The sequence below is a fragment of the Schistocerca gregaria genome, chromosome 2 (genome assembly GCF_023897955.1).
Source record: "Schistocerca gregaria isolate iqSchGreg1 chromosome 2, iqSchGreg1.2, whole genome shotgun sequence".
In the NCBI taxonomy this organism is placed as follows: domain Eukaryota; kingdom Metazoa; phylum Arthropoda; class Insecta; order Orthoptera; family Acrididae; genus Schistocerca; species Schistocerca gregaria.
Window position 1 is genome coordinate 635,062,741 of NC_064921.1, and position 18,875 is coordinate 635,081,615.

At 38.5% G+C, this 18,875-nt stretch overlaps 1 protein-coding gene across 3 annotated transcripts in view; it reads right to left on the bottom strand.

Annotated features, from left to right (window-relative positions):
- The window catches only part of LOC126334661 (ubiquitin-like-conjugating enzyme ATG3), a 76,591-nt gene that overhangs the window by 14,197 nt on the left and 43,519 nt on the right, over positions 1 to 18,875 (bottom strand). For all 3 annotated transcript variants that reach the window (XM_049997124.1, XM_049997122.1, XM_049997123.1), the window contains one exon: positions 8,296 to 8,481. In XM_049997124.1, the coding sequence (XP_049853081.1) occupies positions 8,296 to 8,481 (186 nt within the window). The remainder of the gene's footprint in view (positions 1 to 8,295; positions 8,482 to 18,875) is intronic.

An 18,875-nucleotide genomic window follows, 5' to 3' on the forward strand; every position in this document is an offset into this window, starting at 1 on the left:
GTTGAATTTAATTACCAATTGATGGAGGTAAATGAACAGTTGTGCATGGATGTCACAAACATTTCCAGTGATATTGTCACAAAGAGTTGAGAATATTAGGCATAAAGATTGAACGATCACTCCGGATGCTCTCTGCACTTTGTTTCCTGAAGCACTATCCACAGGCTTTTAAAGGGAAACTTGTAATATCAGAATGTGCTTGCAAGTTGGGTACTGCATATTTTGATAGATCACAAACAGCAATATGTTGATTCTTCCTGTAAATTTCTTCACCCCTATGCAGACGAAAGGGACAACTTCTTGGCCTCTACTGCTTTGAGGACAAAACCTGTATACTTCACTTTAAATCTGAGAAAAAAACAACAGTCACATGAGTGGTGGCACCCCTCTTCACTCAAGTTGTGAAAAATGGAACATATTTTGGAACCAGAAGGGAGCACTGATGGCCAACTTTCTACCTGCTGCACGAGGGGGGAAAAAAGAAAAACCATCACTGACAGGTACTGTGAAACATTGGGGGGGGGGGAAAAAAAAAAAAAAGGCAATTCAGAAACACAGAAGAGGAATGTGGAGCAAGAGTGAAAGCATTCTCCACAACAGCATCCATCCTAACATGGACTGTCAAACCAACAGTCTTCTGCAGTCTTCATCATTGTCACACACCCAACATACAATCCAAAATTGGCACCGAGCAACTGCCACCTGTTCCCCGAGTTGAAGGAATATTCATCTGTGCGGCGGTTTTGCTCCAGTGACAAGGTGAACGATGAGATTCGATGCGTCCCGAAGGACATGGTAGCAGTTGGTATGACATGGGCATTATAAAACTGCCAGAACCTAAACAAAAATTTACTGATGTTACGTAGAACACTAAAGCATTCTTCAACTTATAATATGATGAAATGTTCTATTATAGAAAATAAACAGTTGTTTATATATCTAAAAATGTAGGAGACTTTACTTTTGGAATTGCACTTGTACGCTAAATTTTTTCAATTTTCAATCGAAGTGCACCACTTCTTTCTAAATTTAAGTATGAACTATCCCAAAATTTTCACTTCGCCTATATCTACGCTTAAGCAAAATATGCTGTCAGCCACATTGATGACGTTGTCCTGTGGTACAGTTACCTATAGATTCCTCCGTTTATATGAAGGCTTTGTTTTAACAGAGGAAGTGGTCCTATTGAGAGAACCTGTCTCTGGAAAAATCAGAAGAATGCACATTGCAGGTGGCAGAAATTTATATCCAGCAAAAATGAAGAAGAAACTGTGTGTTATGATGTGAAAAGATACTATAAGATGGGTTCCTACTCTACAAATTGCCATGTTTAATGACATAATATTAGTTGGTTTCCATGGGTTTTATTTGCTCAACAACAAAGTGTCCGGCTTTTCTTAACAGAACACCACCAGCTCGATAATGGTCTCAATTCAGCACAGATGGGATCCAGAAGTTTCTTCAGAAATGTCATATACCCATCTGGACCCACTCATTGCTGATTCAGTCCCGTAAATCTACCAAGTTGTGGGAATGTTGATTATGGCGTTTCACCTCCTGCTTTAGAGTTCCAGACTGAGTGATTTAGCAAGCCATTGAGGAGCTACAGTATGCCTGAGTATTCCTCAAACCAGGTACATATGTTTGCACCCCTGTGAACACAGCTGTAGTCATCTTGGAAGATTTGAATACCCACAGCATACTCAGCTCGATGTAAAAGGAAGGCAAACACCTGCTCATCAAGACTGTTTAAACAAACGTCTTGGCCCATGTTCACGGTAACCAGAATGAATGTTCCCAAGTCATGCTATTAAATACACTTCCAAAAAAAGATGAAACTACCTCCGACCTGAACTACATCCACCATACTCTGAGGCTTTAACACCTCACTAGGCCACTAGTGCACTCAAACCTTGCATCATTTTAAAAGGTAGCAAAGTCGTGACTCTCATGACCACACTAAGCTTCTTTTAACTAGCTAGGGTCCAGTTTTTTTGTTGTTCATCCCATTTCTGTGAGCCACAGCCTGGTGTGAGTTTTTTGCCTCCAAATGTCATTTCACATAGTTCCATTACTGATATTCTCTTGCAAACTGGTTGAGATGGACCTGCATTCACTGACAGCAGCAATTTCTGTACATTTGAAATTAAGTATGTGTGACATTTGTCTCCAGAACCTATCATCTAAGATCTTTTTACAACCACTGTTCTTATACCGTGTTACATGGTTGTGAGTGTTACACCATTCCCTGTCAACACGGACAGTAGATGTTGATATACTAACATACTGTTAACTTTATTCACAACCAGGTCATGGGCATGGGCATGTAAAACATGACAGCACCGTTCTGCCATTTTGTCACATCTCCACATCTGCCCATCGTACTCTACTGATTCCACAAAACCAGATGGCACATATGCACCACTTCACTGTCATAACTTACAGCAGAAGAGGAGGGTCACAATGATCTCCATCTACATTACTCTAAAGCAATCGGTGTGTTCTTCTAAAGGCCGGCCAGTGTGGCCGTGCAGTTTTAGGCGCTTCAGTCTGAAACCGTGTGACCGCTACGGTCGCAGGTTCGAATCCTGCCTCGGGCATGGATGTGTGTGATGTCCTTAGGTTAGTTAGGTTTAAGTAGTTCTAAGTTCTAGGGGACTGATGACCACAGATGTTAAGTCCCATAGTGCTCAGAGCCATTTTGTTCTTCTAAGGGGGTGGGTTGTTCTGGGGTCTAATATTTTATCCAGTGAGCTTAATGTTTGAGCAAAATATTGAGAAAATGAGAAATATATAAAGAGTGAAAGTGTCAAAAGGGAATATAGGTGTCTAAAAAATAATACTGACACAAAGTGCAAACTAGCAAAGCTGAAATGTCTAGACAAGAAATGCAAAGTGTAACAGTGTGCACAACTATGGAAGATATAGATGCATCTGCAGCCTGTATGAAAATAAAACTTTAGAGAAACGAGGTGCAACATGTATGGATATTAAGGACTCAGGTGGCAAGCCAGTATTGAGCAAAGAAGGGAACACTGCAGGTGGAAAGACTACATATGAAGGTGGTTTGATAAGTCTAATAAAAAGAAACAAGAAAAAAATAGTCTGCTTTGAGGGATATAAACCTGGTCCAGCAATCCTCCACCTTTTTCATCCCATCAGAGAGGGCTAAGTCTGGTGAATATGGTGGATAAGGAACCAATCCATGCACTGTCACCATTGTTATTCCTGATGTGTGGGATGGTGCATTATCTTGATAAAATAGCACATTTTTGCATGCCAACCTTGGTCTTTTTTCAGCCAAAATAAGTTTCAAGGATCCAGCAATTGAGCACGCAGGGTCCAGTTATAGTTCTGCTGTTTTCCATGTCTCTAATCATGATTATTCCTTGGGAAAACAAAAAACGGTGGCCATCACCTTGAACAGCTGACAAAATTGTCTTTGCCTTCATTAGTGCACTATCACCAACCTTTGTCCACTGTTTTGACTGCCATTTTAACTCTGATGTGTAATGATGGATCCAGGTTTCATAAAATCAGAAACTGGTGTAAAATGTCTTGCGGATGGTGATTAAACATCACCAGACACGAGGTTGAAATGCTGTGCTGGATGCGCTTTTGATCAACTGTGAGCAATTGTGGCAACCACCTCACACACAGCTTCTTTGTAGCAAGGATATTATGCACTCGCTCAGTTGAGATGCCTACAGTCTCAGCAATCTCACAAATTTTTATTTGGCGGCCCTGTTTTGCCTTATCACAGACTTTCTCAATGGTTTCCTTTGTGGTGACCTCAACTGGGCAAATGGGAAACACTTCTCTCTTGGTGCTTCTCTGAACACATTTAAAATTCATTCATCAAAAATTAAAGGGTTTTCAATGATGGTGCACAGTCTATATGAAATTCATCCAGTTATGTTTTGAGTTGTATGGCAGTCCAGTCCTTCACATTAAAATGGTTAGTAACAGCACAAAACTCTGTTTTCTCCATTTTCAATTGCAGTTGACACACTGACCAATTCAGATGGATATCAGCAATGAACTGTGCACTATACATTGTTGAAATTCTTTATATGATCCTTTGAGTAACACCAACAAAGAAGGCACAGTAAAAATGTTCTGTTCTTTAATGGAAATTTACCAGACTTATCGAACAACCCTCATCAGGTCTGTATAAAGGAGATAAACGTGAAGATATTACCATAGAAAGGCAAAGAGACAGCACTTGAAAATATGATGGGAGATATGATTATTGCAAGACGAGGATCTCAGTTGAAATAAGTCCTTGGAGTAAACAACATGCCCTCAGAATTATTGATATCCTTGGAAAAGTCAGCCAAAAGAAAGCTATTCCACTTGTATATAAGATATATCAGACAACCAAAGTATCCTCAGACTTAAATAAAAATATATAATAATTTCTCTTCTAAAGAAGGCAGATGATTACAGGTACGAATATTACCTAATTCCCAGTTTAATAATTTACAGTTATAAAATACTGATGAACACATGTAGCCATACTGATCCTATAACTTGCCTCAAGAGAGAGACTGAAGAGAGGCAAACTTATGTTTGCGACAGTTGTACACTTAATGAAAAGTTTTGAAAGCATTTTAAAGCAGACTGCAGTTGTAAGTGTCCAAAGGACATGAAAGTGAAGCTGGAGTGGGGAAGGGAGCGAGGAGGAGGTCATAGCCTATCTTTCATATTATTCAATGTGTACACTGATCAAATACTAAAGGAAATCAAGGAGAAATTAAAAAATAGAATCAAAGCTCGGGGAGATGAAGATAATGTATGGGATGAACGAATTAGATTAGGCAATGGGACACTAAAAATAGTAGATGAGTTCTGTTATTTGGGCAGCAAAATAACTAATGGCCGAAGTAGAGAGGATACAAAATACAGACTAATAATAGCAAAAAAATTATTCATAAAAAAGAGTAACTTGCCAACATTGAATGTAAATTTAAGTGCTAGGCAGTCTCTCCTAAAATTATTCCTATGGAGTGTAGCCTTTCATAGAAGCTTTTGAGATGATGAGCTGCAGAAGAATCTTGAAAATTATATGGGTGGATTGAATAACTTATAAGTAAGTACTAAACTGATTAGAGGGGGAAACACAAATTTATGGCACAACTACACTAAAAGAAGACAGCAGTTGATAGAACACACCCCAAGTCATCAAGGAAGTGTCAATTGCGAGAGAGAGAGAGAGAGAGAGAGAGAGAGAGAGAGAGAGAGAGAGAGAGAGAGAGAGAGAGCGCATGTGTGTGTGTGTGCATGCATCCACACACATGTAGGTATGTAAAACTGTAGTGGAAGAACAAAACTTGAATACAGTAAGCAAGTTCAAATGGATGTACACAGTAGCAGCTACAAACAGATGGAGAGGCTCACACAGGACAGATTAGTGTGGAGAGCTGCATGAAACCAGTCTTCGGACTTAAGACCAAGACTGAGACCAAGACCACCACCACAACCACAACATTGAAATGATGGGTGGTATTCAGTGGATGAAATTTAAATTGAAAAAGTCTGCACTAGTTAAGTGAGTCTTTTAATATATAATTAGTTGTCAAGGTTATATTGTTTTGTAGTAGCTTTTCTTAAGCCCATACATGAATTCTGTTTACTGGTTGAGGCTTAAAAATGAATTAGGATGCAAAGGGAGGAACAAAATTTAAGTATAGTGCTTTTGTTTCAGTTTTCTTACAGGGTGGTAATTAAATGATCGGCAGTATTGCATGAATAGAAAAAGTAATGCAGCTAAAACTCCAATACATTATTGTTCATTTTCTCTGTAAATAACACAGGGTTTTAAATCTTTGCCGAGTTTCTGACAAGGTGGTTACTGTTATTTTCTTTCGATTCATGGGTGGAGAGTTAAATATTGTGAAAAGGATTCTCTTGGTTAGTACATACAATGGACTGGGTCTTCCTCATGTAATTATCAAATGGGAACACCTGTCTACTGACAAAATAATAACGTTGGACCTGATGAAGACTCAAAGACTCACTCCATTAACAGGAGATCGTAGGAACACTAATGAGCAAAACTGGCAACTCTAAATTCATAGACTATGGTAGCAATTTAATCACATGTATATTTTCTATTAGAAAGTAAAGACCAATCTTCCTGCCTAAGAAACAGAAGCAGATTAGTGCAGTATATGACATTGGAGCTGATCTACACAGTCAAAAGCCAAGGAGTGACAGATATACAAGACAAGTAACACACAATAATTTTAGTACCAAAAAGGAAATCACAAATAAACTTACAACTTTTACCTACTTTTCTACATAGTCACCAACATTCTCAACACATTTCTCCCACTGTAGTACCTGTTTCAAGATGCTCTGTTTGTAAAAGTTCATTTGGTTTGACTACAGCCATCTGTGGACTGCTGATTTCACTTCCGCATCTATTGCAAAGCATTGGCCAGCTACGAATCTCTTCATGACACCAAACAGATGAAAATAAGTGGAAAGTCTGGACGGTTCAGTGGATGCCGGGGCAACTCCCACCCAAATTTGTTGATTTTCTCACGAACAGGAGCAGCAACATGTATGTGAGCATTGTTATGAAGAAATTTGACACTGTCAGCATTAATGTTGTGGCATTTGTCACAAAGGGCATGACACAACTTAACCACAGATTCAATGTAAACTGCAGCATTCCCAGTGGTGCCATGTTTAGCCAAGTTCACAAATAACATGCCATGCATACCCCAGAACACTGTCACAAGAACTTTTGTACCAGAATGAGATCCTATGATTTTCTTCAAACTGGAGAACCAGCATGTTTCGAGACCAAAGAGACCCACTCGGTTTCACATGTGTTCTGGTACGCCCTCGACTCACCATCAGCATTGATTCCTTTCAGAAAGAGATGCCATTCTGCGGCATAACACATTAATTTACTGGCCCCTGTTTTTGTCCCCCATACACATCTTTGAGCCTCATTCAATTTATGCCCTTTGGTCCACAAATATTGAACTACATTTCACTGCTCTTAACAAGCTGAGGATAGTAACATGTTTGTTTCGTAGTTCAGATTTCTCTCACTAGGGCTCCACATGGAGGGAAAAAACCAAACTCTCTCTGTAGTGCAAACTTCAAACTATATTGTCATGATATTTCAACATTCGAGCTGCAAATTTAGGGAAGAAAAAAATTACTCTACTTTACTTTCTGATTGATCCTCCCTCATATATCATGACCATTTTTATTGAAAATTTAATCTCAATTCAAGATGTGTGCTTAGAATGGATGACAAGTGGCCATATTACATCACAGGAAAAACTGACAGAGAATGAACTGCAGGCATATTCAAAGAATACTTACTTAGCAAATTCTGAGAGATTTAGAAAAGCAGATTTTTTTTATCTATGCAGTATCCAAGAGAACATTTAATATCAATGCAGGACAGTAAAAACATGCCATTTCGATAACAGAGTAGTTTCCAGTAATTTTATCATGACAAGCTCTGGATGCATTGAATTAATACACAAACTGCCTTTACTTCCCTTACTGTTTACTGGAGCTGTTGCAGGACTTGTGTAGAAAGAAATTTCACTAATCACTTACACACAGCAAAGAAGGCTGGTAACCTGCTAATGAATTTGATAATATTTACTTCCAAGGGAGAAAATCCAAGCACTTGCTGACAGAAACACTTGAAAGTAGCTTCTAGAACTTGCATGTTTGTTCCTCAGGGAAGAAAGACAAATGGGTCAGATAAAATTTAAATAAAAAGTAGAGGTCACAAAATCAGAAGCTGAGAGCAACCCAACCCTTGGGAGGACATAAAGGAGCTTACAAGTTCCAATAGCTAAGTGTAGTTTTTTCTACTTTAGAATGTTTTTTACTTGAAATTTTATCCATTAAAGTACTGGGCAGTCATTGTGACTTTCACAATTTTATAGGTTTCTCAAGTGACTTTTACTTATTATTATGTTTATGAAGATATAGTACACTCAGAATGCACACACACATGCATTGAGCAACAAACACTTACATCACAATATGTTGTTTAAAAATCACTGGGAACATTTCAAAGCTTCTAAAATGATTTAGTAAAATTCTTGTGGGTCGGTGTCGGTGTCATGATGTACAATGAAAACTCAGTTATTGGACATGTGTCATCACAACAAAAATTATAAAGAACTTCAAAGTTTTTTTTTTCTTTCGTGTTTGTTGTATCTTGTTTAGAGAGAGAGAGAGAGAGAGAGAGAGAGAGAGAGAGAGAGAGAGAGAGAGTACAATTCCATTTCTAATAAATTTATTATTTACCTGATCCTCCTCATCCAGTAAGCCACTCTCTTCAAATTCCTCCATATCAACTGGTTCTTCGTCGTCGTCGTCATCATCGTCGCCATCACCACCACCATCAGCACTACCATTGCTATTGCCACTTGGAGTAGAAATGGGTTTTGATGTTTTTCCACTGGCTGTTAGTTCTAAAGCAGCAGACTCTGTCTAAATAAAAATAAAAATTCTCACGAACTGAGCTCATTACACCAACAGTCTTTGTTAAATGAAATAAGTGGAATTTCTGTGTAAAGAACAATGTGACAAAAATTATGGCTTCAGTAATTAAATCACCATCTTTCAGACATGGCTAATGATGCAATATTAACACACTGCCCTTTCCCAGTGTACTTGGGAGTTACTCTTGATAGGACACTGTCATTCAAGCAGCACATTGAGAAGAACAGGGCAAAAGTCCAATCATGGAATAACTAACTTGGGAGCACATTGAGAAGAACAGGGCAAAAGTCCAATCATGGAATAACTAACTTGGCAAGCTAACAACATCAAAATGGGGAGCTAATCCATAAGTTTTACGCACCACCACAATGGCACTCTGTTACTCTGCTGCTGAGTTTGCAAATCCTGTCTGGGAGCGGTCATGTCACACAAACAAACTGGACACTGTCGTGAACCAGATGGGTAGACATATTAGTGGATGTCTTAAGCCAACAAGAGTAGAACACCTACACTCCTTATCAGGAATTGCTCCACCAAATGTCCAATGTTGAATAGAGAGCAGAATTAAACAAACAAAAGAGGTTCAAGATCAACGTCATCCGCTACATGGGTAGCGAATGGTAGCAAAATGCCTTAAGTCAAGAAGTAGTTTTCTCCACTCAACCAAACCATTCACAGATCCACAAAAAACTTCTAGAAAAAGACTGTGGCAGGAACAACAAGAATCTGCTCACGATTCTGAGGAAGTGGTGCCACCAGGTGTGGAACTTTAGTGGGAGAGATGGAAAATCCTGAACAGGCTACATTCAGGAATGGGCAGATGTAACAGAAATCTGCACAAGTGGAGAATTAGTGAAACATTCAGACCATGAACCAACTGCTTCGATGTCCGCTAGTAAACCATCCAAGAGTGTGCACAGCCCAAGACCTGATGGCGTACAGCGAAACAATGAGGGCATATGTGGACTTCTGGAAGAATGAGATATAAAGCAAAGACTGAATAATATTTTATTACACTGTATACAATGTTCCGTGTATTTTAATTAAATTAACATTGTAATATTGTAAAGTTTGTAGTGGACAAATTATTCCATAATGTGTGAATTTATTGTAAATTGTTAGTAGTACGCATATGAAATACATATATTTTGGCAGAAAACATGGACGCACCTCTAAATATTACCATACCTAGCACACTGACTGCCACGAGACAAATTGGACAACATGGCAGGGGTTTGCGCATGATGCGGTCCGTCCACCTATAGGTACACACTCCACTCAGTTCAGTACAGTATATCTTTTGATGGCATGTAAAAAAAAAATAAAAGTTCAAAACAGTGAATAAGAAATTGTAATAGATTTCCTAGCTGCCAGTGTCAACTCGATCAAGAAACACAAGGTAATGCATAGTACTGAACTACACACTGTACTGAACATAGTGGAGCATGTGACCACTGTTGAGCACATGGCAGTCAACATGTTAACAAACCAATCTCCCATTCAATGACTGATGTGTTCTCTTTTCTTAATTTATGCATGAAAATTTCTTTCCTTCTATTTTCTCATTAATTAACATCTCATAAATGGGGTTCACAGTCATGTAAACTGCAAAACTGTTCTTCAGCACATGTCAAAACCTAAAAAATATCTGGCGTATATACACATCATCACATCCATTAGTATATAAGGGATTACAGGCTAGCATCATTTTCATCTAGAGTGAACGTGGAAAAAGGAGTCGCAACATATGAGAAAGTTGGGTGCAAGGTCCAACTTTTCATGTAGATCAGAACCTAGAAGCATTGGTATTCTGGTTTCTATGGGTTTATATTTTGATGATCATTTTTTATTCCTAGTTCACTGTTGCTATTTGACTTTACATATTGTCATTTTGCCATTTGGAGATAGTGAGTGAAGCTGTGGATACTGGAAAATGGAATGGCAAATGGAGAAACCTGAACATTTCCGACATATTCTTCTGTCTGTGATCAATGGCGAGAAGACGCAGTCGAGGAAGCCAGAAACATTTGCACCATTTTTTAGGAGAATCATTTTGACATTAGTGACCGTCCATTTTCAGGAAGACCTTTGGGATGTAATGAAGATTGTTTAAATGCATTAATCCACATCAGTGTACTTTTGAGAACTGTGATCATTCCACCATCAAGCAGCATTCACACGCAGTGGAGAAGGTACAAAAATTGGGCGTATGGGTACCGGATGCTCCAAGCCAAAATCACAAAAATTGGGTGAGGGGTGGAAAGGAGGGGGGGGGGGGGGCGTCAACACATGCACTTCTGCCACCAATTGGCTTGTGAACAACACCGATCATTCCTAATGTGTCTTGTTGCTAGTGATGAGAAATGGTGTCTTTATGCTAACAAAAGGAAAAGAAACGAATGGTTAACCCCGAAAGAATTTCCCATAGAAAGACCTGTGCGCATCCACAAAAGGTAATATTATGCATCTGGTGGAGCACTGATGGTGTGGTGTACTATAAATTGCTTCCCTAATGTATAACCATCACTGCTGGCATTTATTGTCAACAACTGAGATGTCTTGCAGACACAACCCAAGAACAACAACAAGGGAGTCTGTGAAAAGTGATGTTATTCCATGATAATGCCTGCTTCTGTTCTGCTAGACTGACAAAAAACATTATGTAGGTATAGGTTTGGGAGGACATTCCACACCCACCTTATTCAGCTGCTCTTGTGCCTTCAAATTTTCACCTTTTCCACACTATTGAACAACCTTCGAGGAACTTCCTTTCCAGACGAAAATGCACTCTGAACATGGCTCGATGAGCTTTTCACCTCAAAACCACATGATTTCTACAGTCGTGGAATCAAAAAGTGACCACAACATCGGCAGACTGTTTAAGAGACTGAAGGAGAATATATTATTGATGGCAAAAGCTCTGTTACATGTATCTGTTATTTTTATTAAACTTATGGAAAAATGATACAAACTTATGCACCAACCCCCATATTTTAAGGAAACTCATTAAAATGTCCCATAATATGCACACCCTGCCAGAAATCAATGATGTGGGTAATAAAATCGAAACTATATGGGATATTGTCAGTGTGCAGGACACAACAACATTTAAAATAAATGACAATGCTGGAACTTACAATTCGCAAGTTCAAGTACTTTTAACAATCACTTCATAAATGTAGCAGCAAGAACAGCATGTTATATATATATAAACAAAGATGATGTGACTTACCAAACAAAAGCGCTGGCAGGTCGATAGACACACAAACACAAACATACACACAAAATTCGAGCTTTTGCAACCGGCGGTTGCTTCGTCAGGAAAGAGGGAAGGAGAGGGAAAGATGAAAGGATGTGGGTTTTAAGGTAGAGGGTAAGGAGTCATTCCAATAACGAGAGCAGAAAGACTTACCTAAGGGGGAAAAAAAGGACAGGTGCACGCGCGCACGCACACACGCACACACACATATATATTCTGCTTGTGTCTGTGTATGTGTATGTGTATGTGCAGATGTGTGCGCGCGTGTGCGCCTGTCCTTTTTTCCCCCTAAGGTAAGTCTTTCTGCTCCCGGGATTGGAATGACTCCTTACCCTCTCCCTTAAAACCCACATCCTTTCGTCTTTCCCTCTTGAAAGCTTGAATTTTGGGTGTATGTTTAAGTGTCTATCAACCTGCCAGCACTTTTGTTTGGTAAGTCACATCATCTTTGCATATATATATATATATATATATATATATATATATATATATATATATATATATATTAAAAACAAAGATTCCAAGACTTACCAAGCGGGAAAGTGCCAGTAGATAGGCACAATGAATAAAACACACAAACACACACACAGAATTTGAGCTTTCGCAACCGGCGGGTGCTTCGTCAGGAAAGAGGGAAGGAAAAGGAAAGATGAAAGGATGTGGGTTTTAAGGGAGAGGGTAAGGAGTCATTCCAATCCCGGGAGCGGAAAGACTTACCTTAGGGGGAAAAAAGGATAGGTATATACTCGCGCGAGGGCGCGGGCGCGCGCGCGCGCGCGCGCACACACACACACACACACACACACACACACACACACACACACACACACACACACACACACACATCCATACATACATACACAGACACAATTCTGTGTGTGTGCTAGTATAAATCTATCCTTTTTTCCCCCTGTGTGTGTGTGTGTGTGTGTGTGTGTGTGTGTGTGTGTGTGTGTGTGTGTGTGTGTGTGTGCGCGCGCGCGCGTTTTATTCATTGTGCCTATCTACCAGCACTTTCCCGCTTGGTAAGTCTCGGAATCTTTGTTTTAAAACTGAATTCTGAAAATTGTCCTTAGTAATAAAGGTGATGCAGCAAGGGCACAGGGGATTTTTACAGACAAAGTAGAATATGCTTGTTAAACCTCTTTATAAGAAAGGTGAGAGGAAAGACTTAAATGATTGTTGTCCAGTTTCCTTGCTGACATCTTTTCCCAATATATTTGAAAGAGTAATGCACTCAAGAGTAGTCCCATGTTTTAGTAGAAACAATTTACTTAGCACATCACAGTTTGTATTCCAGAAGGGTTGCTCAACTGAGAATGCTATTTATTTTATTAGAAGCTGCAAATAATAATATGTCACCGGGTAGGATTTAACAATGAGAAGTTGTGCTGAATAATTCAATATTGGAAAGGTAGAAAATTTTAGTGACGAGGGAGAAATCACAAAGAGAATCCCACAGTGTTCAATTTTGAGTCCACTCCGATTCCTTATATATGCGAGTGACCTTCCACTTAACATTCATCAAGCAGAACTGGTACTTTTTGCAGATGATGTTAGTGTTTTAATAAATCTTGTTAGAGATCAAAAGAAGACAATGTTTTCAAAGGATTCCTAAGTGGTTGTCTGAAAATGGACTCTCCCTTAATTTTGGAGGGGGGAAAAAAACAAAAAAAAACACTATATTCAATTTTGTACAACAGTCATACCAATAATTGGTGTAGCACACAAACTGAATCAGTAAACAGGGTAGAATGTTCCATATTTTTTAGTGTAAAAAGAAGCAAGTTACTGAGCTACTCAAATAATGTAGTTAGCCACTCTCTCTCTCTCTCTCTCTCTCTCTCTCTCTCTCTCTCTCTCTCTCTTTGTGTAATTGCTTGACTTGGGAACACACAAATGAAACTCCTGACATATTTTCATATTTCCACTTAATAATCTCTTGTGGAATAATTTTAGGGTAATTCATCACTTAGAAAGAAAGTATTGATTGCACAAAAGTTATGAAGTATTTGCCCACACTCATCATGTAGCCAACTCTTCAAGGAGTTGGGCATTTTAACTGTACAATCATAATACGTATATTCCCTAATTAAATTTGTCATAAATAATCCATAATATAGTGACATCTATACCTACAGAACTACATGAAAAAATTGCCTTTATTACCCATTATTAAAGTGCCGTCAGTGGCTCAGATAGATGTTCAATATGTAACAACAATAATTTCTGATCAGTTGCCCAATAATATAAAAGTCTGACAAGCAGCAAAGTAAGTTTTAAATCTAACCTCAAATCATTTCTCCTGGACAATTCATTCTACTCCATGGACAAATTTTTATTTGAAAACTGACAGCCTGTAAAAACAGTAGTTTTAACATGCAGTTGCATGGTTAGGACTAAAAGTTATATGTTCACTAATGTTAATATTACTCACTTGTACATATGGCCTCCCTCATTTCGTTCTCCATCATTTCGATAGCAGAATAGCCCAAATGATCTATGGAACATGTAAATAAGTACTGCATGTTGCATATTTAACACTGATACCCTATTTTACATGAATCAATGCTCATGAACTCTGTACATATGACAACTGAGGTAACTGGCATGAAAACTCATTATGTTGGATATAATGAATTAGTTCAATATATGTTGTAATACCTACTTGATATGGATGCCAAACAGTGGAGCAATACTCAAGTATTGGTCATTCCAACATCTTACATGGGCTATAAAATGAAAGCTTCCCTTCCATCATAAGCTATTCTACTAGGTACATATCTATCCTATGTTAGGTCAGCTATTGTTTTCAGTTTAAGTCACAGTTCCTCTCTTGCTCCTGCCTAAAGCTAAATGTTTCAAATTCTCTTTGAGATGTAACACTACTGATCCACTATCTAGTTTATTTTATAAACATGTAAATCTTTCTACTGGTTTTAACTGCTGTTTGTGTTTTGGTCATCATTGTTGCCACAACTGCCTCATGGTACTGATTCCAGTTTCAAGATGCACACCTTCAAAGGAGTCACACTTTGCTCGAATGTTTTGGTGGTTTATCATAAGATTCCAATAGTTGTGGGAAGAATTTCCTGGGTCATAAACTAAGGCTTTGGTTTGTACTGGATGGAAGTCACTTACTTAATCTCCACATGTATATCAGATATAGCCAGGAGAATAATGGAACAGGCTTGCTTGCAACTGGTTCACAGTGTACACCTTACCTATAATATTACAGAATCTAATATAATGGAATTACAAATAAATAAAAATGATGATTAAAATTCTTCTGGGTATTATGCTGCATCATGGCTAAAAACTAGCAACAATAATAAACTAAAACCAACATTTCGGCCGAAATGTCGGTTTTAGTTTATTACTGTTGTTAGTTTTTAGCAATGACGCAGCATAATAACCAGAAGAATTTTAATCACTATGACACCGGTCACAGAAGCCTACATTCTTAAATAAAAATGACTTAGGAGTACTAGAACGAAAGACCAATGGGAATGTACTAAATGTAGCTTGGTGTGAGATATTCCTAAGCAGCAAAATGAAGAGTACACTGATACAAAAGTAGCACTCGGACAAGATAGCCACAAAGCTCAGTTCCGTCAGCTTTGTGCTTACAGATCTCTCATTTTGTTGATCTGCGGAAGGAATTATTGGCATCCACTGCATAACTTCACACACTTCTGTCTTATGCCATAATTGTCTGGAGCAATGTGGATAATTCAAGCAAGTATTTATTCTGTACAAGTTGTAACTGTTATGTTACATGGCTAGAAAAATTTTTCTGAAAAGTTTAATAATATGGCGCAGTATAGTGTAAAGGAGCCAACAATGTACAGTAGCTGTTGCACTGCGAACCAAGGCAGCGAGGGCTGAGCAGCCCCAGGAGGAAGCAAGAAGCCTTTCATTGGAGGAGAGGTAGCAAGCGAGTTTCAAGCAGCACATTTCTAGAGAAATTAAAATTCTAAAGTTAAATTTATGACTGAAAAAGAGGGGAATGGTAGAGATTAGTCTCACACTGCAAATAAGAAATGTATATTATTTTCTGAATCAAGCCAGGGTTCAATGTATTAAGTATTATCCTTAAGGAGAGATAGAATAGAATTTTTTTTCACATTTTTGGATTTTTATCTCAGCCGTAATTTTTCCCGAGGTCATGCAGCATTACTGTATGGTTGAACGACGACGACATCCTCTTGGTTAAAATATTCCTGAGGTAAAATAATCCCCCATTAAGATCTCTGGGCGGGGACTACTCAGGAGGATGTCATTATCAGGAGAAAGAAAACTGGCATTCTACAGATCAGAGCGTGGAATGTCAGATCCCTTAATCGGACAGGTAGGTTAGAAAATTAAAAAATGGGAATAGAAAAGTTAAAGTTAGATATAGTGGGAATTAGTGAAGTTCGGTGGCAGGAGGAACAACACTTCTGGTCAGGTGAATACAGGGTTATAAATACAAAATCAAATAGGGGTAATGCAGGAGTAGGTTTAATAATGTATAAAAAAAAAAAATAGGAATGCGGGTAAGCTACTACAGACAGCATAGTGAACGCATTATTGTGGCCAAGACAGATACGTAGCCCACGCCTACCACAGTAGTACAAGTTTATATGCCGACTAGCTCTGCAGATGACAAAGAGATTGATGAAATGTATGATGAGATAAAAGAAATTATTCAATTACCGAAAGGAGACAAAAATTTAATAGTCACGGGTGACTGGAATTCGATAGTAGGAAAAGGAAGAGAAGGAAACATAGTAAGTGAATATGGAATGGGGGTAAGGAATGAAAGAGGAAGCCACCTGGCAGAATTTTGCACAGAGCACAAGTTAATCATAGCTAACACTTGGTTCAAGAATCATGAGAGAAGGTTATATACATGGAAGAGGCCTGGACACACTAGAAGGTTTCAGATATATTATATAATGGCAAGACAGACTCAGGAACGAGGCTTTAAATTGTAAGACATTTCCAGGGGAAGATGTGGACACTGACCACAATCTATTGGTAATGAACTGTAGATTGAAACTGAAGAATCTGTAAAAAGGTGAAAATTTAAGGAGATGGCACCTGGGTAAACTGAAAGAACCAGAGGTTGTAGATAGTTTCAGGGAGAGCATTAGGGAATGATTGACAAGCATGGGGGAAAGAAATAAGTAGAAGACGGGTGGGTAGCTCTGAGAGATGCGATAGTGAAGGCAACAGAGGATCAAGTAGGTAAAAAGACGGGGGCTAGTAGAAATCCTTGGGTAACAGAAGAAATATTGAATTTCATTGGTGAAAGGAGAAAATATAAAAATGCAGTAAATGAACCAAGCAAAAAGTAATACAAACATCTCAAAAATGAGATCAACAGGAAGTGCTAAATGGCTAAGCAGGGATGGCTAGAGGACAAATGTAACGATGTAGAGGCATATATCACTGGGGGTAAGATAGATACTGCCTACAGGAAAATTAAAGAGACCTTTGGATAAAAGAGAACCATGTGTATGAATATCAAGAGCTCAGATGGAAACCCAGTTATAAGCAAAGAAGGGAAAGCAGAAAGGTAGGAGGAGTATATAGAGGGTCTATACAAGGGCAATGTACTTGAGGACAATATTATGGAAATAGAAGAGGATGTAAATGAAAATGAAATGGGAGATATGATACTGCGTGAAGAGTTTGACAGAGTACTGAAAGAGCTAAGCTGAAACCAGGCCCCAGGAGTAGACAACATTCCGTTAGAACTACTGACAGCCTTGGGAGAGTCAGTCCTGACAAAACTCTACCATCTGGTGAGCAAGATGTATGAGACAGGCAAAATACCCTCAGACTTCAAGAAGAATATAATAATTCCAATCACAAAGAAAGCAGGTGTTGGCAGACGTGAAAATTACCGAACTATCAGTTTAATAAGCCACAGCTACAAAATACTAACTCGAATTCTTTACAGGCGAATGGAAAAACTGGTAGAAGCCGACCACGGGGAAGATCAGTTTGGATTCCGTAGAAGTGTTGGAACAAGTGAGGCAACACTGACCCTACGACTTATCTTAGAAGAAAGATTAAGGAAAGGCAAACCTACATTTCTAGCATTTGTAGACTTAGAGAAAGCTTTTGACAATGTTAACTGCAATACTCTCTTTCAAATTCTGAAGGTGGCAGGGGTAAAATACGGGGAGCAAAAGGTTATTTACAATTTTTACAGAAACCAAATGGCAGTTATAAGAGTCAAGGGACATGAAAGGGAAGTAGTGGTTGGGAAGGGAGTGAGACAGAGTTGTAGCCTCTTCCCGATGTTATTCAATCTGTATATTGAGCAAGCAGTAAAGGAAACAAATAAAAATTCAGAGTAGGAATTAAAATCCACGGAGAAGAAATAAAAACTTTGAGGTTTGCCGATGATACTGTAATTCTGTCAGAGACAGCAAAAGACCTGGAAGAGCAGTTGAACGGATTTGACAGTGTTTAGAAAGGAGGATATAGGATGAACATTAACAAAAGCAAAACGAGGATAATGGATTGTTGTTGAATTGAATCGGGTGATGCTGAGGGAATTAGATTTGGAAATGAGACACTTAAAATAATAAATGAGTTTTTCTATTTGGGGAGCAAAATAACTGACGATGGTCGAAGTAGAGAAGATATAAAATGTAGACTGGCAATGGCAAGAAAAGCATTTCTGAATAAGAGAGGTTTGTTAACATCGAGTATATATTTAAGTGTCAGGAAGTCATTTCTGGAAGTATTTGTATGGAATGTAGCCATGTATGGAAGTGAAACGTGGGTGATAAATAGTTTAGACAAGAAGCTTTTGAAATGTGGTGCTACAGAAGTAAAAAATCGTAAAGGGATACAAAGAGATGAATACACTAAGCAGATTCATAAGGATGTAGGTTGCAGTAAATACTGGGAGATGAAGAAGCTTCCACAGGATAGAGCAGCATGTAGAGCTGCATCTAACCAGTCTCTGGACTGAAGACCACATCAACAACAACATCTCATTATAAAATTCGCAATTTTTGGAATAAAATTATATGTATCACTTACAAACTGGCATGGGAAATCAATGACTATCACATGGGAAGTATTTCATTTTATTTTATTTTTTTAAAATATAATCTTC